The 18475-nt window shown below is 51.6% G+C and overlaps 1 protein-coding gene across 15 annotated transcripts in view; it reads right to left on the bottom strand.

Moving 5' to 3' along the window:
* The window catches only part of SSH1 (slingshot protein phosphatase 1), a 54619-nt gene that overhangs the window by 19614 nt on the left and 16530 nt on the right, over positions 1 to 18475 (bottom strand). For 4 of the 15 annotated variants that reach the window (XR_012374829.1, XM_025889287.2, XM_073880983.1 and 1 more), the window contains 3 exons: positions 9155 to 9258; positions 4607 to 4671; positions 4039 to 4160 (listed from right to left, as the gene is read on the bottom strand). Coding sequence is in view for 12 of the 15 variants with exons in the window: in XM_025889287.2 (XP_025745072.1) it covers positions 4039 to 4160; positions 4607 to 4671; positions 9155 to 9258 (291 nt within the window). In the remaining 3 variants the exon portion in view is untranslated. Of the gene's footprint in view, positions 1 to 4038; positions 4161 to 4586; positions 4672 to 8996; positions 9104 to 9154; positions 9259 to 10563; positions 11131 to 12550; positions 13854 to 16502; positions 17564 to 18475 lie in introns of those variants that run through there. The other 11 variants (XM_073880985.1, XM_025889288.2, XM_073880982.1 and 8 more) reach the window with 11 other exon arrangements.

The following is an 18475-nucleotide window of genomic DNA, read 5'->3' as shown; positions in this document are numbered from 1 at the left end:
CTGATGGCTGGCGCACTCCTGGCACGAGGCCACACGCACTCCAGGGGCCACAGGCGAGCCGTGGCAGCCAACCGGGCCTCTTGTCCTCGAGGGTGGGGAGAGTGCCAACACCATGGCTGCAGTTCATTTCTCGGCCTCCGTTTCTGTACCTTTTGCACAGCCGCAGTTTCAAAACGAGCTTAATCTGCTTTTGGTTTGTTCACCCTAACAGTGAAATGATACCTAGTGACTTTGGAGATAGGTGCCGCTGAGAAACACGGAGGGACAGAAAGGGCTTTATCGGAGGGTTACTCGGATTGTTAGGAAAATCCTTCAGGCATTTAAAAGAAAGAGTCTGCTCATGAGAGACCACGGTAATGGCCAAGGTCCCCTCCAGGGATCTTGGACGTACACCTCTACTCCTTAGCAACAGCCCAGGGGGTAACGTGACGCCTATGACAGGGAGCTCTGAGCTCACAGACGTCCCTCTTCCCCTGGAGTGCTGGTGACCAAGTGGGACTCTTCCATCCTCTGCTTCCGTCTGTGGGGAAGGAAGCTGCAAGCCCTTCAGGTCAAATCAAACGAAGCCTTTTGTGTTTAGGCATATTACCTGACCCCCCCACCCCTGCATTCCTACCCACTCTCGATGGGCTAATTCTACTTCCTTTGTAGAGCTGCAAAATGAAACGTATGCCGAGACCCAGAGAGCTCCGGAGCTGCTTGCTGTGTCAGTGCTTGGGAGGCCGAGCAGGGGCCCCCCCCGTAGCCCAAACCGACATGCTGAGAGCCCAGGGCAGAGGGCACCTGGGAACACTTGGCCAGGCCTGGAAGACTCACCCCCTTTCAGCCCTGAGGACCCACGCCAGGGACCGGTAATGAGGAGAGAAGACAGAGCTACAAGGAGCACTGGACTGGACTGGGGGCGGGGGGTCAAAGGCCCAGGCCCAGGCCTAGGGCAGGAGGGGGCCTTCCAGGGCAGGCCGAGATGAAACTGTCCATATGAAACGAGGGCAGTATCTAAACTGGCTTCCCCTACCTGCAGAGATGGGGAAGAGCCTGGAGAGAGCACTGCGTGCATGGGGCTAAGTCCACGAAGGACTCCCACTCAGGGTCTGAACCTGCAGTCAAGAGCACAGGCGGGGACCATAGCACGACTGAAAAAACTCTGCAAATTCCCTAACGTCCCCTTATCTGTTGTTCTGTGAGTTTCCAGTAGTCCTGTAGTGACGGACAGTAAAATGTCTATAGGGAAGGAGGGCCTGCGTGCTGGCGTACAGGGGGAGCAGGGGCACCCGGTCAGGGAAATGGGGTCTTCTGGGAGGAATGACCTCAAGGGATGACGTGGGTGGGGCAGCTGGGGGAGAAGAAAAGCTTCAGAGGAAACTGAAACAGCAGGAGCAGAGGGGCCAGTGGGGCCAGCGTGGGGACCCGAGGGCCAAGCGGGAGCCAGGCCTGGCACGTGGGGCGCCGTGGAAGCCCTTCGCAGACTGCACGGTGCCAGCAAGCGCAGGGCAGCTGTGTGTGCTCATGGCACTCACGGTGCTCTCGCCTCCCAAATGCAAGATGGAACTTGGGGTGGCCGCTCCTGTCTTCTGGGGCGACGCATGTGCAGATGGGTGGCTCTGAAAGAGAACCCGTGAGCCCGCAGGGCCCGTCTCTGCCCCTGCATCGTCCCTTCCGACACGGCCCCTGCCTATCCTGCTGCCGGAACTCCCACAGGGTACGTACCCGCTGTGGGCAGCACTCATCGCTCCCTCCTTTTTTTTTTGGAATAAGGAAGCAAAATCTCATGTCGGGAATTGAGAAAAACAAACATCTCATGCTTTCAGCAGGCCAAAAGCTTCTGTAAGGACCAGGGCTTTAGTGCCTGGGGCTCCCCAGTGTGGGGCCGCAGAAGAGCGCCCAGGGCCCAGGCCCCAGGTCCCCGCCTGCCTGGGCCTGCAGGGCTGCCACTCAGGCCCGACAACAGGAAGGCTGCTTAGGTCCCATTCCCCTCTGACCACCTGCTCACCCTCGGCAGCCCCTTGGCCCACCTCCCCAACCACAAGACGCGGCACCGGCCTCGCACGCGAGCCTGTCTACTCCAACTGTGAAGGACGACGTGGAGGGCATGCACACGCGTCTAATGCTACGGTCACGACCTCCAGACTCTGAGGTCGGAGAGCAGAGGCCGGGCACACAGAAAGTGCAAACAGTACAGATGGTCGCGTAGGAATGAATTCACGAACAACGGGGTGCAGAGGAGAGTGCAGCATATCGATGTGCAGGGTCTACACTGCGGGGCCCGGCTTCTGATGCCCACCATAAAGGCGCGGCTTCTGATGCCCAGCTCTGCTAGTAGGATGGCCTTGAGGTACCCACCCCGACCTCTCGAGCTGTATTTTTCATCTGTTACACACCAATCAGGGCTACCTGCTCCACGGGGCGGTTTAAGGGTTCAATGAGATGCTGAGGACATGCCGTGGCAACCGCCCTGGGCTCTTCCCACGGAAGCAACAGAGGTGGCTAGCAGGAGGGGCAGAACTCCATGGTAGGCACATCCCACGGGGAGGCAGGTTCCCGCTCTGGGCTGGAGAGTGTTACAAGAATGGACCACATGTGGCAAGGAACGCCCCTGCCCCGGAAGGAACTCCGAAAGGCTGGCTGATCATCAAAGAGCAAATGTAACTGCATCACTGTTTCGCACTGAATACCTCTGTGCTGCACAAAACACCGAGCTCCGTCTGTGTCCCAGAGCGCCGGCCTGGGGGTGCCCTGACACGAGGTGCTGGGCCCTCTTGCCTTCCGGGGCGCTCCTCACAGCTTGCCTCCTAAGACCTGCCAGGCTCCACAGTCTTCCAGATCCAGACTTCCCAACTAGCCCAAGGCCACAGATGCCGGCTCACACGTCTCTATCTACGTGTGCCGCACCAAACTTTCTTAGGATGCTACCCTGTACCAGGAAGGTCATCCAAGAAACGTCCTCCCTCTTTCTTAAGACATGGGCTTGTTAGCTGGGAACAAAGTCTTGGTCCCTCCTAACAGCAGTTCTCTCGTGGGAACAAGACGAGACCACATAGCCGCCACACCATTCACTGCGTCTGTGGCTTTTTCTGTCCTGCCGTCGATTCTGCCCAAGATGCCTTCGAATGCAGCCCCCACTGCCCCGTCCCTACTGCCCACTTGCCCTTTAAGACTTGGTGAGCCACCACACGCGGCAGAAGGCCTCTGGCTTGCCCCCTCTGAGCCCACCCCTGTCCCGTGCTTCCACACCCCCCTGAGCACCCCTCCATCACCGAGCCCGTTGCCCTGCCATCTGGTCATGGCTCCTTCCTCGCTAAGCTTACAGGCTGTCAGAGGTGGACCACAGGTTTGGCTGCTTCTTTGTGTACCTGGCCCATTGCCTCATACACAGGAGAACGCACACACTTGCCTTGGCGGATGAGCAGATTAAAGATACGAATAGAGGGAGCCTATCTTAATCCAGGTTTCACAAAGCCAGGGTCTGCAATGATCTCACGCACATGCACGTAATCCTAGATGTAAGAAGAGCCATTCGCCCTCATTTCACACACATAATAGGGTCTGTGATACAACTAACCTGCCCTCCAGTTATTGGAAAATTCCAAACCTCCTTTCAGCCTCTGACCAAGGACCTGGCAACAAATACTTGGGAATCCACCTGGGATGGTAATATAGGGGAAGCACTTGATATGATGCCTATCAGTCACATACTTCTACACGGGCCCGTCCCCGCTTCACGTGGCTCCCTCCTGCGTGTCCTTGCGTGTTCACCACAGCCGTCACCTCTTTCAGGAAGCCCTCCTGGCTCAGGTGCTCTCTTCCACGGCACCCCCGATAGCAACCCAGTGGTAAACCTCTAAGCTCAGTGTAACTTTTCTATCCTCTCAGTAGGAGCTGAGAGCAGAGACTGAATCTAGCACAGCGCCAGGCATGCACGAGCCACAGTGGTGCGTTCTACTGTTCTGCATGCCTGGCCACCCGTGCCGCTGACCACCACACATCCCATCATCATCTCCCACGGACACGGGACCGCGGCAACCCAGCCACCAGACTCACCTTTCCTTACTGGAAAAGTCGACTCCCAGCAAGATACTCTCCTCCGTGTCCTGGCGCCCGCTGCTGTCCACCACCACCATGTACCGGACCCGCTCTGCCCAGGCGCTCTCCAAGCGCACGGCCTAGACGGGCGAAGACGCTCTCACTGGCCTGCCTTTCAGGGTGGTGGCCCCTTCCGTGACCAAATCAACACCAAGGGCTTTTGTTTTCTACCTTCCCTCCCATGAGCAATTAAGATGAGATTCTTAAGAGCAGGAGCCGCGTCTGCTTATATCCATGCACGACGGACAGTGCTTGGCTCTGGGGAGATTCCCCTAAAGTTGGTCAAATGGGTGAACAGGTACAATCCAGAGAATGAAGATCTCCACCCTCAGATCGACACGGACACCTAACATGTCCTTTCTCTGGACCTCATGGGTGGTGAAGAGCAAACTTTTGTGGCTTTTGTGAACAATTTGGGAGAATCTGCTGGAACACAGGAACTCCCCACCTCCCACTGCTCGTGAATAATTCCCTACCAAATCGCACAATTAAAAATTAAAACTTGCCGCTCTTTGTCTCTTCTTACCAGCTTGATCCGATCTTCACAACGCAGAAGGTTGATCATTACTTGAAGATGTTGGGGCAGGTCACCTGTTGGACCAATGAAGAAAGTTTTAAAAGGTCACCCACCCACCTTCTAGGCAGAAACCTGCAAGGGGCTCATGTTAAGGGTCTGGATGAAGACTGTGAAATCAAAATTCCCCCCACCTCCACCCCAAGAGAAGCGTCACAAAGACTAGGAGGCTCAATTTCTCTTACTCCACTCCTGAATGTTGCCTGATGAGGATGGGGAGATCTAGCTGATGATGGCCACATATTTAAAAATTGCTTTTATATTCTGAAATCTGGGGCGCCTGGGTGGCTCAGTTGGTTGAGAGTCCAACTCTTGATTTTGGCTCGGGTCATGATCTCAGGGTCATGGGATCAAGCCTCGCGCGGGGCTCCACGCTCAGCATGCAGTCTGCTTGAGATTCTCTCCTCTCCCTCTGCCCCATCCCCTGCTCGTGTGTCCCAGAGGTTGGGCCCCGTGACGACCACCATGATCAACATCCACAGTGAGACCTCCATGCCTGACCACCCCGTCTGGTCCCTGTGCTGCCGGGGCTTTGTGGCATTCGCCTACTACGTGGAGTCTAGGGACTGGAGGGTAGCAGGTGCGGTGACCGGGGCCCAGGCCTATGCCTCTACCACCAAGCGCTTGCACATCTGGGCTCTGGTCTTGGGCCTCCTTCGATCACTATGGTCATCATTATTTTCACCCACTGGCTCACTGATGATTATCCAAGCAATTTCAGAGGTCATAAAATGTTATGAAGGCTACTAGCAGCTGCCCATGGCCTGAGGCTCGCACCCCTTCTCACGGCAGTTTATATACACATCAGTCTAGAACTGAATTCAATAAAGCATTATAAAGCATAATTACTTTATAAAGGCAGTAATGCAGAGCTTCTAGCTTCTCTGAGCAATCCCAGAGCCCGGGAGGTGCCTCCGAGCTGGGGTGTAGGGAGGAGAGCTTCTCAGAGCTAGTAAGTCTCCACAGACACGGAGGATCAACACATCTGAAAACAGGCTGTGTGTTCCAGGCTTGGGGGGGGGGTGCTACCCAAGGTTCGTAATCAGTGAGTAGCAAGTGGGACTCTAACACGGCTTTTTCCCCACCTTATACATTTCATGGTTTCTTTCTGAAGGAAAGGTTCATCTGCAAAGACGCTGGTCTACAAGAAAGTAGGAGTAACTCCTAGATCTACATTAATGCTGATTTGTGCCATGCCAAGAAGGAACAGAATTATTTTTACTTTTATTACTATTATTATTTTTAAAAATATTTTATTTATTTATTTTATTTGAGAGAGATAGTGACAGACATAGCGGGAGGGATCACAAGCGGGGAGGAAAGGGAGAAGCAGGCTCCTTCCCAGCAGGGAGCTGGACATGGGGCTCGATCCTAGGACCCTGGCATCACGACCCGAGGTGAAGGCAGACGCCCAACCAACTGAGCCACTCAGGCGCCCCTATTATTATTATTATTTTTAAAGATTTTATTTATTTACTTGACAGAGAGAGACACAGTGAGAGAGGGAACACAAGCAGGGGGAGTGGGAGAGGGAGAAGCAGGCTTCCCGCTGAGCAGGGAGCCCGATGTGGGGCTCGATCCCAGGACCCCGGGATCACGACCTGAGCCGAAGGCAGATGCTTAACGACTGAGCCACCCAGGCGCCCTCAGAATTAATCTTTAAAAAAACAAAACAAAACAAAATATTATCCTATAGATCACAACCAGAATCCCAGAAGGATCAGTACACTGGATTCGTTCCTTTTGCAAAGGCATGTTTTGAATTTTAGGTCAGGCTGACAGATGATGTCCAAATTGTACTTCTTGCCTCAGAGAGGACTTGGGTTGTTGGAAGCTGGCCCCTCTCGTCTGTCCTCTCTGTGACAGGACTGCACGGTGTAAGACACCCCACACTGGCACTGCTTTCCATAAGGAATGATTGGCAGGTAACGGTTCATGTTTAAGGAGGACGTGGAGCTCCTTGCCCCCCTCCGCTACCCAACAGCACCCTCGCCTGTGGTGACCCCATGGTCCCAGGGGCACACACCCGCCTCAGCTGGTCCTGGGCTTGCCTGCACGCCACCACCGTCCGCTCCAAGTCACGGAAGCACACAGAGGAAAGCAAAAACAAGCCCCTTTGTCTGGTGAGTGCCCAAATGAAAGGGACATTTTCCACACAGAGAGGCTCCTTTCAGCAGGACTGCTTGTGGAGATGTGGAATTGCTGACCGACAGAACTCCCAACTGCAGCCTGGCATCCACACACTGCCTCTATACGTTGAAGTGTTCACTCAGCACTTGCGGAAAGATCAGAGATTGTAAGCTTGAAGTGGAGGCCCTCGCCAGAGTCTCGGACCGGGGTCTAGCTGCAATGACCTGAGTGAGTCTTGTATGGGCAGAATTAAGCCTCACTCCTTCTCAGCTCTGTGTGATAGCAGACGGGACTGGGGGCCATCCAGGGCACTCGACAGTGATTCTAGAAAAATAGGAATTGATGGAAAGGCCAGTCTGTGCCTGCCCCAGGGACATTTCCTGAGAGTCCTGGGACAGTCACGGTCCCTCTTGCTTTGGGGAGCTCATCGGCCATTCTAGACCTCAGGGGCGGAAAAGCCACCAAGCCTGAAGCTTTCTTACTTTCCTGTACGTTCCAGAGATGCACGAACCAGCCCGACTTATGGTTTTCACATGGCTTTGTACTTGCTTCCCCAAGCTCCAGAGAGTATGAAAACACTGTTAGAGTCAGAGGATGGAGACACTGTATACTACGGGTGAACAAAGCCGGAGCATTCGCTTTGCTGTATGTATTTAACCAACGAACATTGGTTAAATTCCTGACAGGGCAGAACCATTAGCAGATTCAAGAGAGAAGGTTCTGTTTGTAGGATTACGGTACTCGAAGTCGTTGTAGTAATAATCAGAGCTACCATACACAGAGCACCCATGAGATGGTAAATAGGTTACATGCATACAGTTTTGTTTTGTTTTTTTTAAGTAGGCTCCACGCTGAGGGGGCTTAAATTCACGACCCTGATCTCAAGACCTGGGCCGAGATCAAGAGTCGGATGCTGAACCGACTGAGCCACCCAGGCGCCCCTACATGCATACATTTTGAACTCCATCCTGCCTGAGGTACCGGTATCTGATGCCCATTGTAAAGATTGGGCAACTGAGGCTGAGAGGTGACTGCTCAGTAAGTTGTAGGACTGGGAGCAGAAGCCAGGTCTCTCTGGCTCTAAAACACACACTCTTGCCCCAACCCACACTGCCTCCTTGTGCAGGACAACTGTTTTCTGAGCTTCAAACAGAGCTACATCTTGATTCCAAGTATCAGCATGTGAAAATCCCGACTGACCCCTGGTGTTTGCTGTAAAGTGTAAGACACGAAATTCTAACCTAGGCACTCAGGTCCAAAATGAGGCGAGAGGACTTGAGGTGAGAGATAAAATGATCACAGTGGCAAGAAAACTGGCCCCGACTGCCAGCTGCTTTCACCTGCTTGTTGTTCTGAGGGTCAGAGGCCTTTGCAGGTTGCACTGAGAAATGCGCAGCCCGTCCCAGAAGTGCCCGCAGAGGCTACGGGCCTATTACAAAGATTCCCTTGTACGCAATGTTTTCTGGTTCCTCTTTTCAAACTGCCTTTGGTGTCAGAGTCCAGTCACCTAAGAAAACCAGTCTCTGTTACCATATAGGCATTTCTTGCTCATGTGCTATTGGACCTAAATGAATGTTGGGTTTGATCCCCACTTTATCACTTCAGTCTACTTCCAGAAACCAAATCCACTGATAAATCATAAAGATTTCCCACCCCAATGCCTGCTGAAGACTCATAAAGAAATTCCCCAAATGAGAGCTTTCCAGATGCTCAGAGAAATGACCAGAGTCCTCAGAGGAGGTATAGGGCATCCCAAGGTGGTTATTTTCAAGGGGACAACGTCTGGCTATCACAGGTTCTGGTGCATTAGTTAAAAAAAAAAAAAAAATCAGGGCGCCTGGGTGGCTCAGTTGGTTAAGCGACTGCCTTTGGCTCAGGCCATGATCCTGGAGTCCCGGGATCGAGTCCCACATCGGGCTCCCTGCTCAGTGGGGAGTCTGCTTCTCCCTCTGACCCTCCCCCCTCTCATGCTTTCTATCTCTCATTCTCTCTCTCTCTCAAATAAATAAATAAAATCTTTAAAAAAAAATAAAAAATAAAAAAATAAAAAAAATCATACTGTAACTTAAAATCTGCAGTTAACTGATAAACTGTGGGTGGGAAATCCTCACACCCAAACAGAACGCTGCTGACTGCCTTATTTCTTGTGTAGACATGCACAGTCCGCGGGACACTAGCTCTCGGTGCTCCCTGGAAAACGCGCATGGCTTACCTGCTCATGAAAGGAGCTTCTGCTTTGCACCAGGCGCATGACAAGCCTGTGTTCCGCTATTTCTCTGGCCTTGAAAACCAGCAACTTGCTTACCACCAGCAATGGAAGGCTCCCCCATTGCACAGAAAATAAGTTTCCAGGGAAGAACCTCAATTTACCTGCATGCTTGTGGGGATGCTGAAGGCTTCGCTGGCTCTGAGGGTTGTTTCCTTGCTGTAAGAAGAGTGCTGCTCCTTTCACCATGAAAAAGCTCTCACTTAAGCTGGGAAGGATGAAACCAGAGCACGGTCAGGCTGGAATTCAGAGGGGAACATGGGCAAAGACACACAGCAGAGGAAAAGCTTTGGTGCAGGCAAATGGCACATTCGATGCCCACGGGACAAAAGGGCTATTCTGATCATTTCGCGCCGCACCCTTCCCGCACCTTCGCTACAAGCCTGCTGCTGGAGTCTGTGTGATGAACTCAGGCTTCGGCTAGAACGCCCGAGGTCCTTGGGGCTCTTGCAAGGCCGACAGCCCCTTCCTCCTGCAGGATACTCTAAAAGGATCTCCCTGCATCACGTCTCCTAAAGATAGAGAGCAACTCTCTGAATTTTGTGACTTTTTCGCACTCTTGCTGTGGAATCTGTGACTCCCTGGCTATGACAACTTCACTGATCTTGGTGCCTTCCCTTGATGGAATACGAAGAAGAGGAAGTTATACTTTCACTATTGATTTGCATCTTAACAAAAGCCGGTGGTTACTGACCCCGTGATTTAGCTTAGTCAAGGTTACGGTGTCACTGCTGTGGTAGAGAACCTCCAGTTGACACAGTGAATTTCTCAGCAAAAGGAACCTTTGGTTTTTGTTATTTTAAACCAGCAATAACACTGACATTCGACATACAGCTTGAGAACTCACGATTTAAATTTTAAACATTTCACGATTTGGCTATCAAAAAAAAATCTTTAGCTTATGCGGAAATTAAGACTATAAACTGACAGACTGTATTAGCTACTAGTTACTAATTATTCAAAAATACTGTTAATGCGGAAAATTACCCATAAAAATGCACTAAAATTATTAACAGTGGTTTTTTTTGGTGGGGGGAGGATTGGACCACCTATGATTATCTTCTTTGTGCTTCTTGGTATCTTCCAAATTTTCTATACTGAGCAAATATTAACTTTTTAAAAAGATTATTTTTTATTTGATTTTCAGAATAAGGGAAGACATGTACTGTATGTTATAATGGAAAAGCATTTTATTTCTATCAATTTTGTGAAAGATCACAGTTCACAACAAAGGGAACTGTAAAAATCATTAATTCTGTCTTGAGCAACCAATTAACATACACATGATTTGAAGGGAAAATCTCCAAGAAAAAGCAGCACTTTTTGTGTGTGTTTGTTTTAATAGGAAGCAAACTGATTCCCGACAGAAATACAGGGACATTTTCTGTAAATATAAAAAAAGCAAGATCACCTTCTCCCCAGACGTCTAATGTTAGTAGTTAAATGTTCTGAATCCTGGAATAAAAACCTCAGTTAAGTCTAATACACAACTCTAGGTGCTAAGAAAACTCACCACATTGAACTCAGCGGCTCCTGGAATCAGAAAAACAGTGATCTTGTATCATATGAAGTCTACAATAAAATCTGTGCCTTCTGCTGGTTGAATCCTCATGCCAAAAATAGTGACTCTGCTCAAACGCCCAACAATAAGGCTCAGGGCTGCCTCTCTTACTTGGGCCTTTGAGTTATTGACGGTTTTGTAGATTTCATTTACCAATCCTTTAACATCCATACAGCTTTTAGCTTTTCCTCATTAGTATCCCCAACTGTGCTGCCAGCTGCAAGAACTGGGGAGCCCAGGATTACAAATACCGTAAAAGGGGGCACCCGGCTGGCTCAGCCTGTAGAGCCTGGGACTCTTGATCTCAGGGTTGTGAGTTCAAACCCCACGCTGGGCGTAGAGATTACTTAAAAATAACACCTTAAAAAAAAAAAAATACAGAGGGGCGCCTGGGGTGGCTCATTCGGTTAAACTTCTGACTCTTGATTTCAGCTCAGGTCATGACCTCAGGGTCATGAGATCGAGCCCCGTGTTGGCTCCGTAATGGGCATGGAGCCTGCTTAAGATTCTCTCTCTCCCTCCCCGCCCCCCCCGCCCGCAGCCACCACAAAAAAAAAAGAAAAAGGGAAAAGGGAAGAAAAAAAAAAACACCCATACTGACCAGAAGCCCGAACACTCTGGAAACAGTCAGCCATTAACGGTGACCTTTGCCTTTGAAATTATGAGCAAAAATTCCCCTTGGTTTCCCTTACATTTCCTTTGGAAAAAAAAAAAGGGAACAATGCAAAAGAATAGGCTGGTTTTATCCCGTGATGGCTTACAAGGCCAGTTGTTTCTCAGTGTTCCTGTGACTGCTAAAGAATCAGAGTCCCCCATCTACATATGAAGTCAGGGGCCGTGTGGATGGGGGCCCTGGAACACTGCAGCTGCCTTCCAGGCAATGAGGCACCAGCGTTTACTGTAAAGAGCGAGATTTAAAGCTGCTGGGAAGCCCACAAAGCACATTCTCTGTCTCAGGCCTGTGAGACTGCCCTGCATCTGGAGAGACAGTAAGCAGATACAGCCCGAGCATGACCGCATACGATGACTCTTGGGGCCAAGAGGCTGGAGAGCATGGGCAGTCACAGCATTTACAGAAACAAAATGCAGATATTCCTGTCACCCCGTTTCCTGTCTTCTGCTCTGAGCTCACTCCAGGCCCTAAGCCTCATGCACCCTCTGAGTGGCCGATGAGAACACCGTTTCCCGCTGCCAGGACTCCATGGGGTTCTCTGTGCTGGGCTCCTAATACAGGGAAGCGTGGTACCCCAATTTGTGAGAAATCCATTTTGGGGGAAGGCCTGGGTGGCTCAGTGGGTTATGTGTCTGCCTTCAACTCAGGTCATGATCCCATGGTCCCGGGCTAGAGTCCTGCAGTGGGCTCCCTGCTCAGCGGGAAGTCTGTTTCTCCTTCTCCCTCTGCCCCTCCTCCCCTGCCCTGCTCATTCTCTCTTTCTCCCAAATAAATAAAATCTTAAAAAAAAAAGAATCCATTTTGGGGATGGCACACCCACTTTACTAAGTTCTCAGAGCAAGGAAGTACAGACCTACAAACCACCCATCCCAGCTACAGAAAAACCAGCCTTCTCCCCCAAAATGCTGTCCTAAAAAGTCTGTGACTGAAGTTCCAGAAAGGTCAGACCCAGAGCAATAAAACAACTGTTTTCCTCCATCGCTTTAAGAAAAACCTTGATGGGAAGAGTAAAAAACGAGTTCAGCCCCGGCCCTCCCTGCACCACCGCCCCCCCCGTCACCCCCACCCCAACACTTTTATCTCCGCGGTACAAATATGTTCTCAGACACTGGTCACCGCCCATTTCAGGAGATGACACAAGCATTAAGAGTTTTCTACAAGGCACTGAGGACAGACGAAAAACCCCAGCGTTCAGAGCATAAACGGCCAGGGTCCTCCAGAAACCGATCCGTGGTAGGAACAGAGAGGTCGGGTGGTGATACGTACTAATTTGGGTTGGAAACCTCTGAAGAGCGGAAGCTGTGAGTTGGCTGAAGGGAGACGCAGAAGTCCGTGAAATAAAACACGTTCATGACAACCGGCTTCGCATCTTTAACTGCCTCTGAGCGCCTGCCCTGCACTCCCTCCGGAGAAAGGGAAGGAAGGGGCCGGAGTCCCTGTCCCCAGACAATGGTCCCACCCAGAGCACGAGTGGCTCTTGTGGGACTCTGGTCTTCCCCTGATGTTTGGGTTTAAAAAGGCCCTTGTCCCTGCATATCCAGATGAAAGAGGGCCATTCAGAGAGACCAAAACAGCTGAAGTTCCTCTAATCACTTCACTCCTACGGGTTTCTGTGGGCCTGGGGAACAAGCACGAGGGTGAGCATGACATTGTGAGGGAAAACAGCTGGCCGCCAAGGAACAGATCCCGAGCAATGAGGACCCCATTCTGGTTGAAATCGACAGCCTGAAAAACTCCTATTTCCGTCAAATTGCCACCCATTCACCCACTGGTGACAGTTGGCAGCTGCCGCAGTTAGCCCATGTTGTCAAAGCATTTTGCTTTCTGAGCATTCTTTGGTCATGCTCATTGCTGCCTGAGGAGGCAAGGGGGAGTGTGAGGGGGAGAAGCCAGGTAGAGGGACCCGCGTGTGCACACACAGGAGGGGCTTCGAGAACGACAGGCATGAAGGGCAGGGCAGGCTGCAAAGGGAAAGCAGGCCCAGGTCCCCGAGGGCCTGGCATGAGACCCTGAAACCCGCCCGGCAGGAGCCAGCAGGTGCTGTCTGCAGCGCTTCCTTGGGCCGGTGAAACCAATCAAGGACACGACTAGCCACCCTGCAGGGTAGACTGGGATAAGCACCCAAAGAAAGGGGCCCTGCTGGTGTTCAGAAGAGGGGAGAGGGGCGCATCTAACTGGTGGCTTTTGGAACGCTTGCTGAAGGAGGGAGCACTGGGCAGAGACTCCTGGGGAGGCCTGGAAGCTTCCCCCAGCTTCCGAAGGATAAATTAATCCTCACAAGAGGATTAAGTGGGGGCACATACTACCACGATTCTGCAGTGGAGGGAACTACAGCTTGCCCAGGAACATAATAACATCTTTACAAGTTGGGACGGGACCAAATCCCTCTGCCCCATGCCCATCTTCATAACCCACGTCCCTACCAGCCCGAGGTTACCCTGACGTCACCTCTGCCCCTGCCTGCCCTGGCGGCTAACTGCAGGGCGGCCGCTTTGGCTTCGCTAAAGCACATGTCACTGGGAAGTCAGAATACGGTCGCTCGCCAGCCCTTCTTCCCAGCAGATGAAGGCATTGCGAGAAGGGAGAGCAGGCATGAGTCAGGGAAACAGGGCTCCCTGTCAGAGCTCCCCCCCCCCAGCCCTGGGGGCAAGCAGGAGGCCCAGGGGGACCACTGCCATCTCCCTGCCCACAGGCTCCACCACGATTGTGGGGCGGGAGATGGCCGTCCGGTCCCTGTGGACTGAACAGGAATCTGGAGGCAGAGTTCTGTGGGCAGCACAGGCCCAGCTGGTGGAGAAGCTGCCTTCAGGGCAGGCTTCTCAACAGCAGTGTTATTTGCTGAGCGCCTGCCGCGTGGCAGAGATGGTGGCCGGGTGCGAGGCTACACCGTGGCGTCAGCTCCCACAGCTCTACCGGCCAGGCAGCGTTTTGTCCAAATGACACATGAAGAAAGCCGGTCAAACTCTTGCAGCCTCCAGGAACCACCCCGTCTTTTAACCAACTCCCTTGGGGGTTCTGGGGCACACTGGGCTTTAAGCAAATAAAATGCAGTGGTCTGGGAACCCATATTTCTGGGCTCCAATTTATGTTCTACTCTACTCTTGGAAGCAGCCAAAGAGGTTAGCCTATAAATGCACCTGCCCATCTTCTACCAAACACTCTCGGTCACAGGGTCCTGGCCTTTGAAAGGCAGCCCTGCATGAGGATATGAAATGACAGTAACAAAACGGACACATCGGCCCTGGGATGGGCTCTGCTGTGGACAGAGCATTCTGGCTAATGTCAGGCACTTGATCTTCATGAAACTTCCCGGCAGGCCAAGCCAGGCATTATTATACTCATCTTACAGATGAGAAAACAGAAAGTTACTAAATGGTATGATTTTAGTATTTCCGACGCTACATCTCACCCAAAATTAGAGAATTGGAGCCCCCAAGCATAGGCTCTGAAAAGAATCCCAAACTGATGGGGACTGGCTGAAACGAACTGAACTACTTCTACGTGGAGATCAACGCTCGAGTCCCTTGGCTCTGCACAGTGATGGCTGAGGGGACCGTGATTTGTCTAGCAGGCGCGATGACAATTCTAGGGAAAAAAAAAAAAAGAACGAATGTAAAGTTGTCACCACAGAAAAGGTGGGTGCCGGTGAATGCTCCCAAGAGGAGGTTCCATTAATTCCATTTAGATGAACAAATATTTGTTGTGCCTGGTCAGTGCTAAGTCCTGGGAATACAGAAATAAGCCAGACACAGCTCCTGCCTCGGAGCGACATTACATTCCAGGGGGTCAGACGGATGCAGGACAGTAACTGCAATGTGATGCAGCAGGTTCCACACTAGAGGGATCTACAGGGTGCTGCAGATGCATGCACATATGGACATGTGCATATGCACGGGAGGGGCGCCCAGCGCAACCTGGGGGTCCAAGGAGGTCTTCCTGGAAGAAACGACACCAAGTGGGGCCTCAGAGGATCAGTGAACACAGAGGAGGGGAGTAGGGAGCAGGAGAGTAGGAAGATTGTTATACATATCCCATGACAAACAGAGGAAGACCTGGTCTCTGTTGTAAAAGGCTCCACTGTGAATTCATAAATGTCTATTCTGGTTTACAAGTCAGTTCCTTATAAGTTTGGTTAGCGTTGAGTTGGTTTCTCAGAACTTGACCATCCCCTGGTGTGCTAATAAACTGACGTTTCAGAATGTGCAAAGTTAAGAACCAAACCTTGGGCCTCAAGTTGAGCCATCAACCTGTCAATGTCAGTTCTCAGCCCCTGAATGCTTACTACACCAATGGCACTCAATGAGTGTTGTTTTAAATAAATACATGTTAATGATTCCTTCCTCCTCAGTGGTGCCCTACAGTTTTTGGAGAGCTTGCCCCTCCGTTTTTTCACTTAATTCTTACAATTTCATGCTTCTGATGAAGGGGTCAAGACAGAGCAGAGGAATGACTTGTTTGTGGCCACGTGTCTACGAAGTGACAGAGCTGCACTGAGAAGCCCCACGTTCGGTGCCCCGCGCCAGGACGCCTGGGTCAGAGGCATGATGGCCTGCCCCGTGGCTTCGGGGCGGCGGGTGAAGCTGGACAGATACAGATCTCAAAACCCCTACTGGCGATGGTCTGGAGAGATTCAGACCCCATTCCTGGCAAAGTGAAGTTTGCGAAGACGGAAAGATCAGAGACTTCCTATTGGCTCTCCCTCACATCCTTCCCTCACTTTGAACTCCTGGTCAAGAGTCACCAAGACCCCAGAGTTGTGCCAAGGCCCTGTTCTTTTTTGCTTTGTGCTTCACAACGCTGCTCGGCAGGGCCTCGTCCCAAACACCATCCTTCAGAGCATAAGAATACAAGTAACTCACCTGATACACCTCCCAGCGAGAGTCCGTCCCCCCCCCCCTGGTGCTCCCCTACACACAGAATGCTGAGGGGAGGGAAATTCCAGCTCTGCAGGCGTTCTACGGCAGGAACGGGGTCAGAGGCAAGAAATGCTGGCAGGGCTCAGTACAAATGTCTCTGCTGCTGGGGCATGTATTGTTTGGCTAGAAGGCGTAGGCTTTTCTCAGAGAGAAGGAATGTCCAAAAGTATTTCAGACAGTAAGAGACATTCTCCTTCATATCAACGGGTAGGAGCAAGCAGCTCCTACCAGGAATATGCCAGCAAGTTCACAGCAGCAGGATTTTCCCCCACCCCGTAGAGGAAAGACTGCAAATGATGTGCCTGGAGTTGGCTCTCCAAACCTTCGGATGCTTCCTTCATGCACCACCCTGGCAAGAGTCCTCAGGCCCCCCCGCCTGTGGAAGCTTGAGCTATGCTATCTTCCTCTGTACATCTGGGATACCAGGATCTAAGCCCCCTGAGGAGGGCAGAAGACACAACGGCTGCATTGTGCTGGAAATGCAGTGGCAGCAAAGACAACGTTGCCAGCCAGAAATAACAGGCGCACGGAGGAAATGTTTTTAAAACAACGCAAAAATTCCAAGGGCAGATGATCTCAACCGTCCCAGGTCCTTCGCCCTTTCTTTTTGGTATGCAGCCCCATCCCATATTCATCGGCCGCTGAGTCCTAACCTTTCCCAAGGTCCTTTCCTCCCCAGTTCCTCAGTCACCATCCAGTTCTGGCCCCCTTGCCCCTGTGACAAGCCATGCCACATCATCCCCTGGGCCCCGCTGCGCACCTGGCTCTATGCTGGGCACTCAGAATGTTCCTGCAAGACGGTGGACATGCTCTCTACCTGCACTGTCCAAGCGAGGAGCCACTAGCCACAGGCACCTCCCGAACACTGACAGTGTGGTAAATGTGACCGATCAACTGAATTTGTCATTTTATTAATTCTAATTAAATTCAAGGTAAATGAGCCACATGTGGCTAGCAGCTATGGTGGAGGGCGGCTCAGCTTCAAGAGCCCTCTGTCTACGGAGAACCAGGGCACGGACCTCTCGCCTCCAATCCACCGCACGGATCCTAACCACAGCTCTTGTTACACCCTTCCTGGCTCCAGAACTTTCAATGATGCCACATTATCTGTAGAATCCAACCTGCTTCTGCTAGCTTTCTACGGTAGCTACAATTAGCCGTTATGTGTTGCCGACCTCAATTTCATTCATCTGACACTCTCTGACCTCAAGGAGCTCATAAAACAAACAGAAAAAGTGATTTATAATAAAAACCTTCCTCGTATGACCTTGTACACGGTTCCCCCCGTTCCCCACAAGGTCTCTGTTTTCCCTGTGCAGTCGTTCTCAACATCTCTTCCACCCTGGCCTCGGTTCACTGTCTTCTCTCTCTCCTGTCTGCCTCCCCACTGCGCGCCCACCTGCCAGTGTTCACGCCTTCTCCGGGAAGCCCTCCCCTCGCCGCCCCAGCAGCCAGCCACGGCTCGCCCCTTCAACATCTCTTAGCACCTTCTCTCTTCTTGCCGGTTAAGGAAGCTGAGGCTTAGAGGTTAAGTCACTTGTCCAAGGTCAGATACTTAGGAAGTGATAGGAACCTAAGGCCCCTGGTTCCCAAGCTGTGTTCCCAGACATACTTACTAAAACCTATGGTGAAGTTACCCTCACGCCAGTGTATCTGAACTTCACAGTGGGACTCGAGGGCCAGCACGCACGTAATTTTCGAAAGCCCCTTCCTTACTTGGCATTCAGTAGACTCTAATACTCACCAACAAACTCACCGGGCTGGCCTCCTCTTCAGTTTCAAAGCACTGCCTGACTAACTCACCATGGGAATCTCTAAGCACCTGGAACATGGGGTGCTCACCACCTACAGGACACACTGGACACCTAAGACTCACCACATAAAGGCTCTAAGTGGACATACAGTCACCTGGTGGTCAGGCCCTCTTGGCAACCAAGGGCATCGAACAACACAACCACTGAGTTTTCCACGTCACCCTGAGTGTCTTGACAGCTAGGCCTATGACTTCTCCATCTCTGGATCCCCGAGGGCCCAAAAGGCAGTGTGAACTCAGTGAATGTAATGCTAATAATGAACATCCTTGTTGAATGTCATGCTAAGCAATTTATACATATTAACTAACCTCATCCTCAGTGTCTCTATCTTTGAGAGAAACTGAGGCTCAGAGAGGCTGAGCTGCTTGCCTGTGTTCACAGGGTCAAGAAGTAGAAGAGCCAGGCCAGACAACCAGGAGGACGACTCTGACGCCCTGGATCTCTGCTGAATGGACACCTCA

The sequence above is a fragment of the Callorhinus ursinus genome, unplaced genomic scaffold (assembly GCF_003265705.2).
Source record: "Callorhinus ursinus isolate GAN/ISIS: 27379988/994484 unplaced genomic scaffold, GSC_fseal_2.0 scaffold41, whole genome shotgun sequence".
NCBI lineage: Eukaryota > Metazoa > Chordata > Mammalia > Carnivora > Otariidae > Callorhinus > Callorhinus ursinus.
This window is presented reverse-complemented; position numbering and strand designations above follow the sequence as displayed.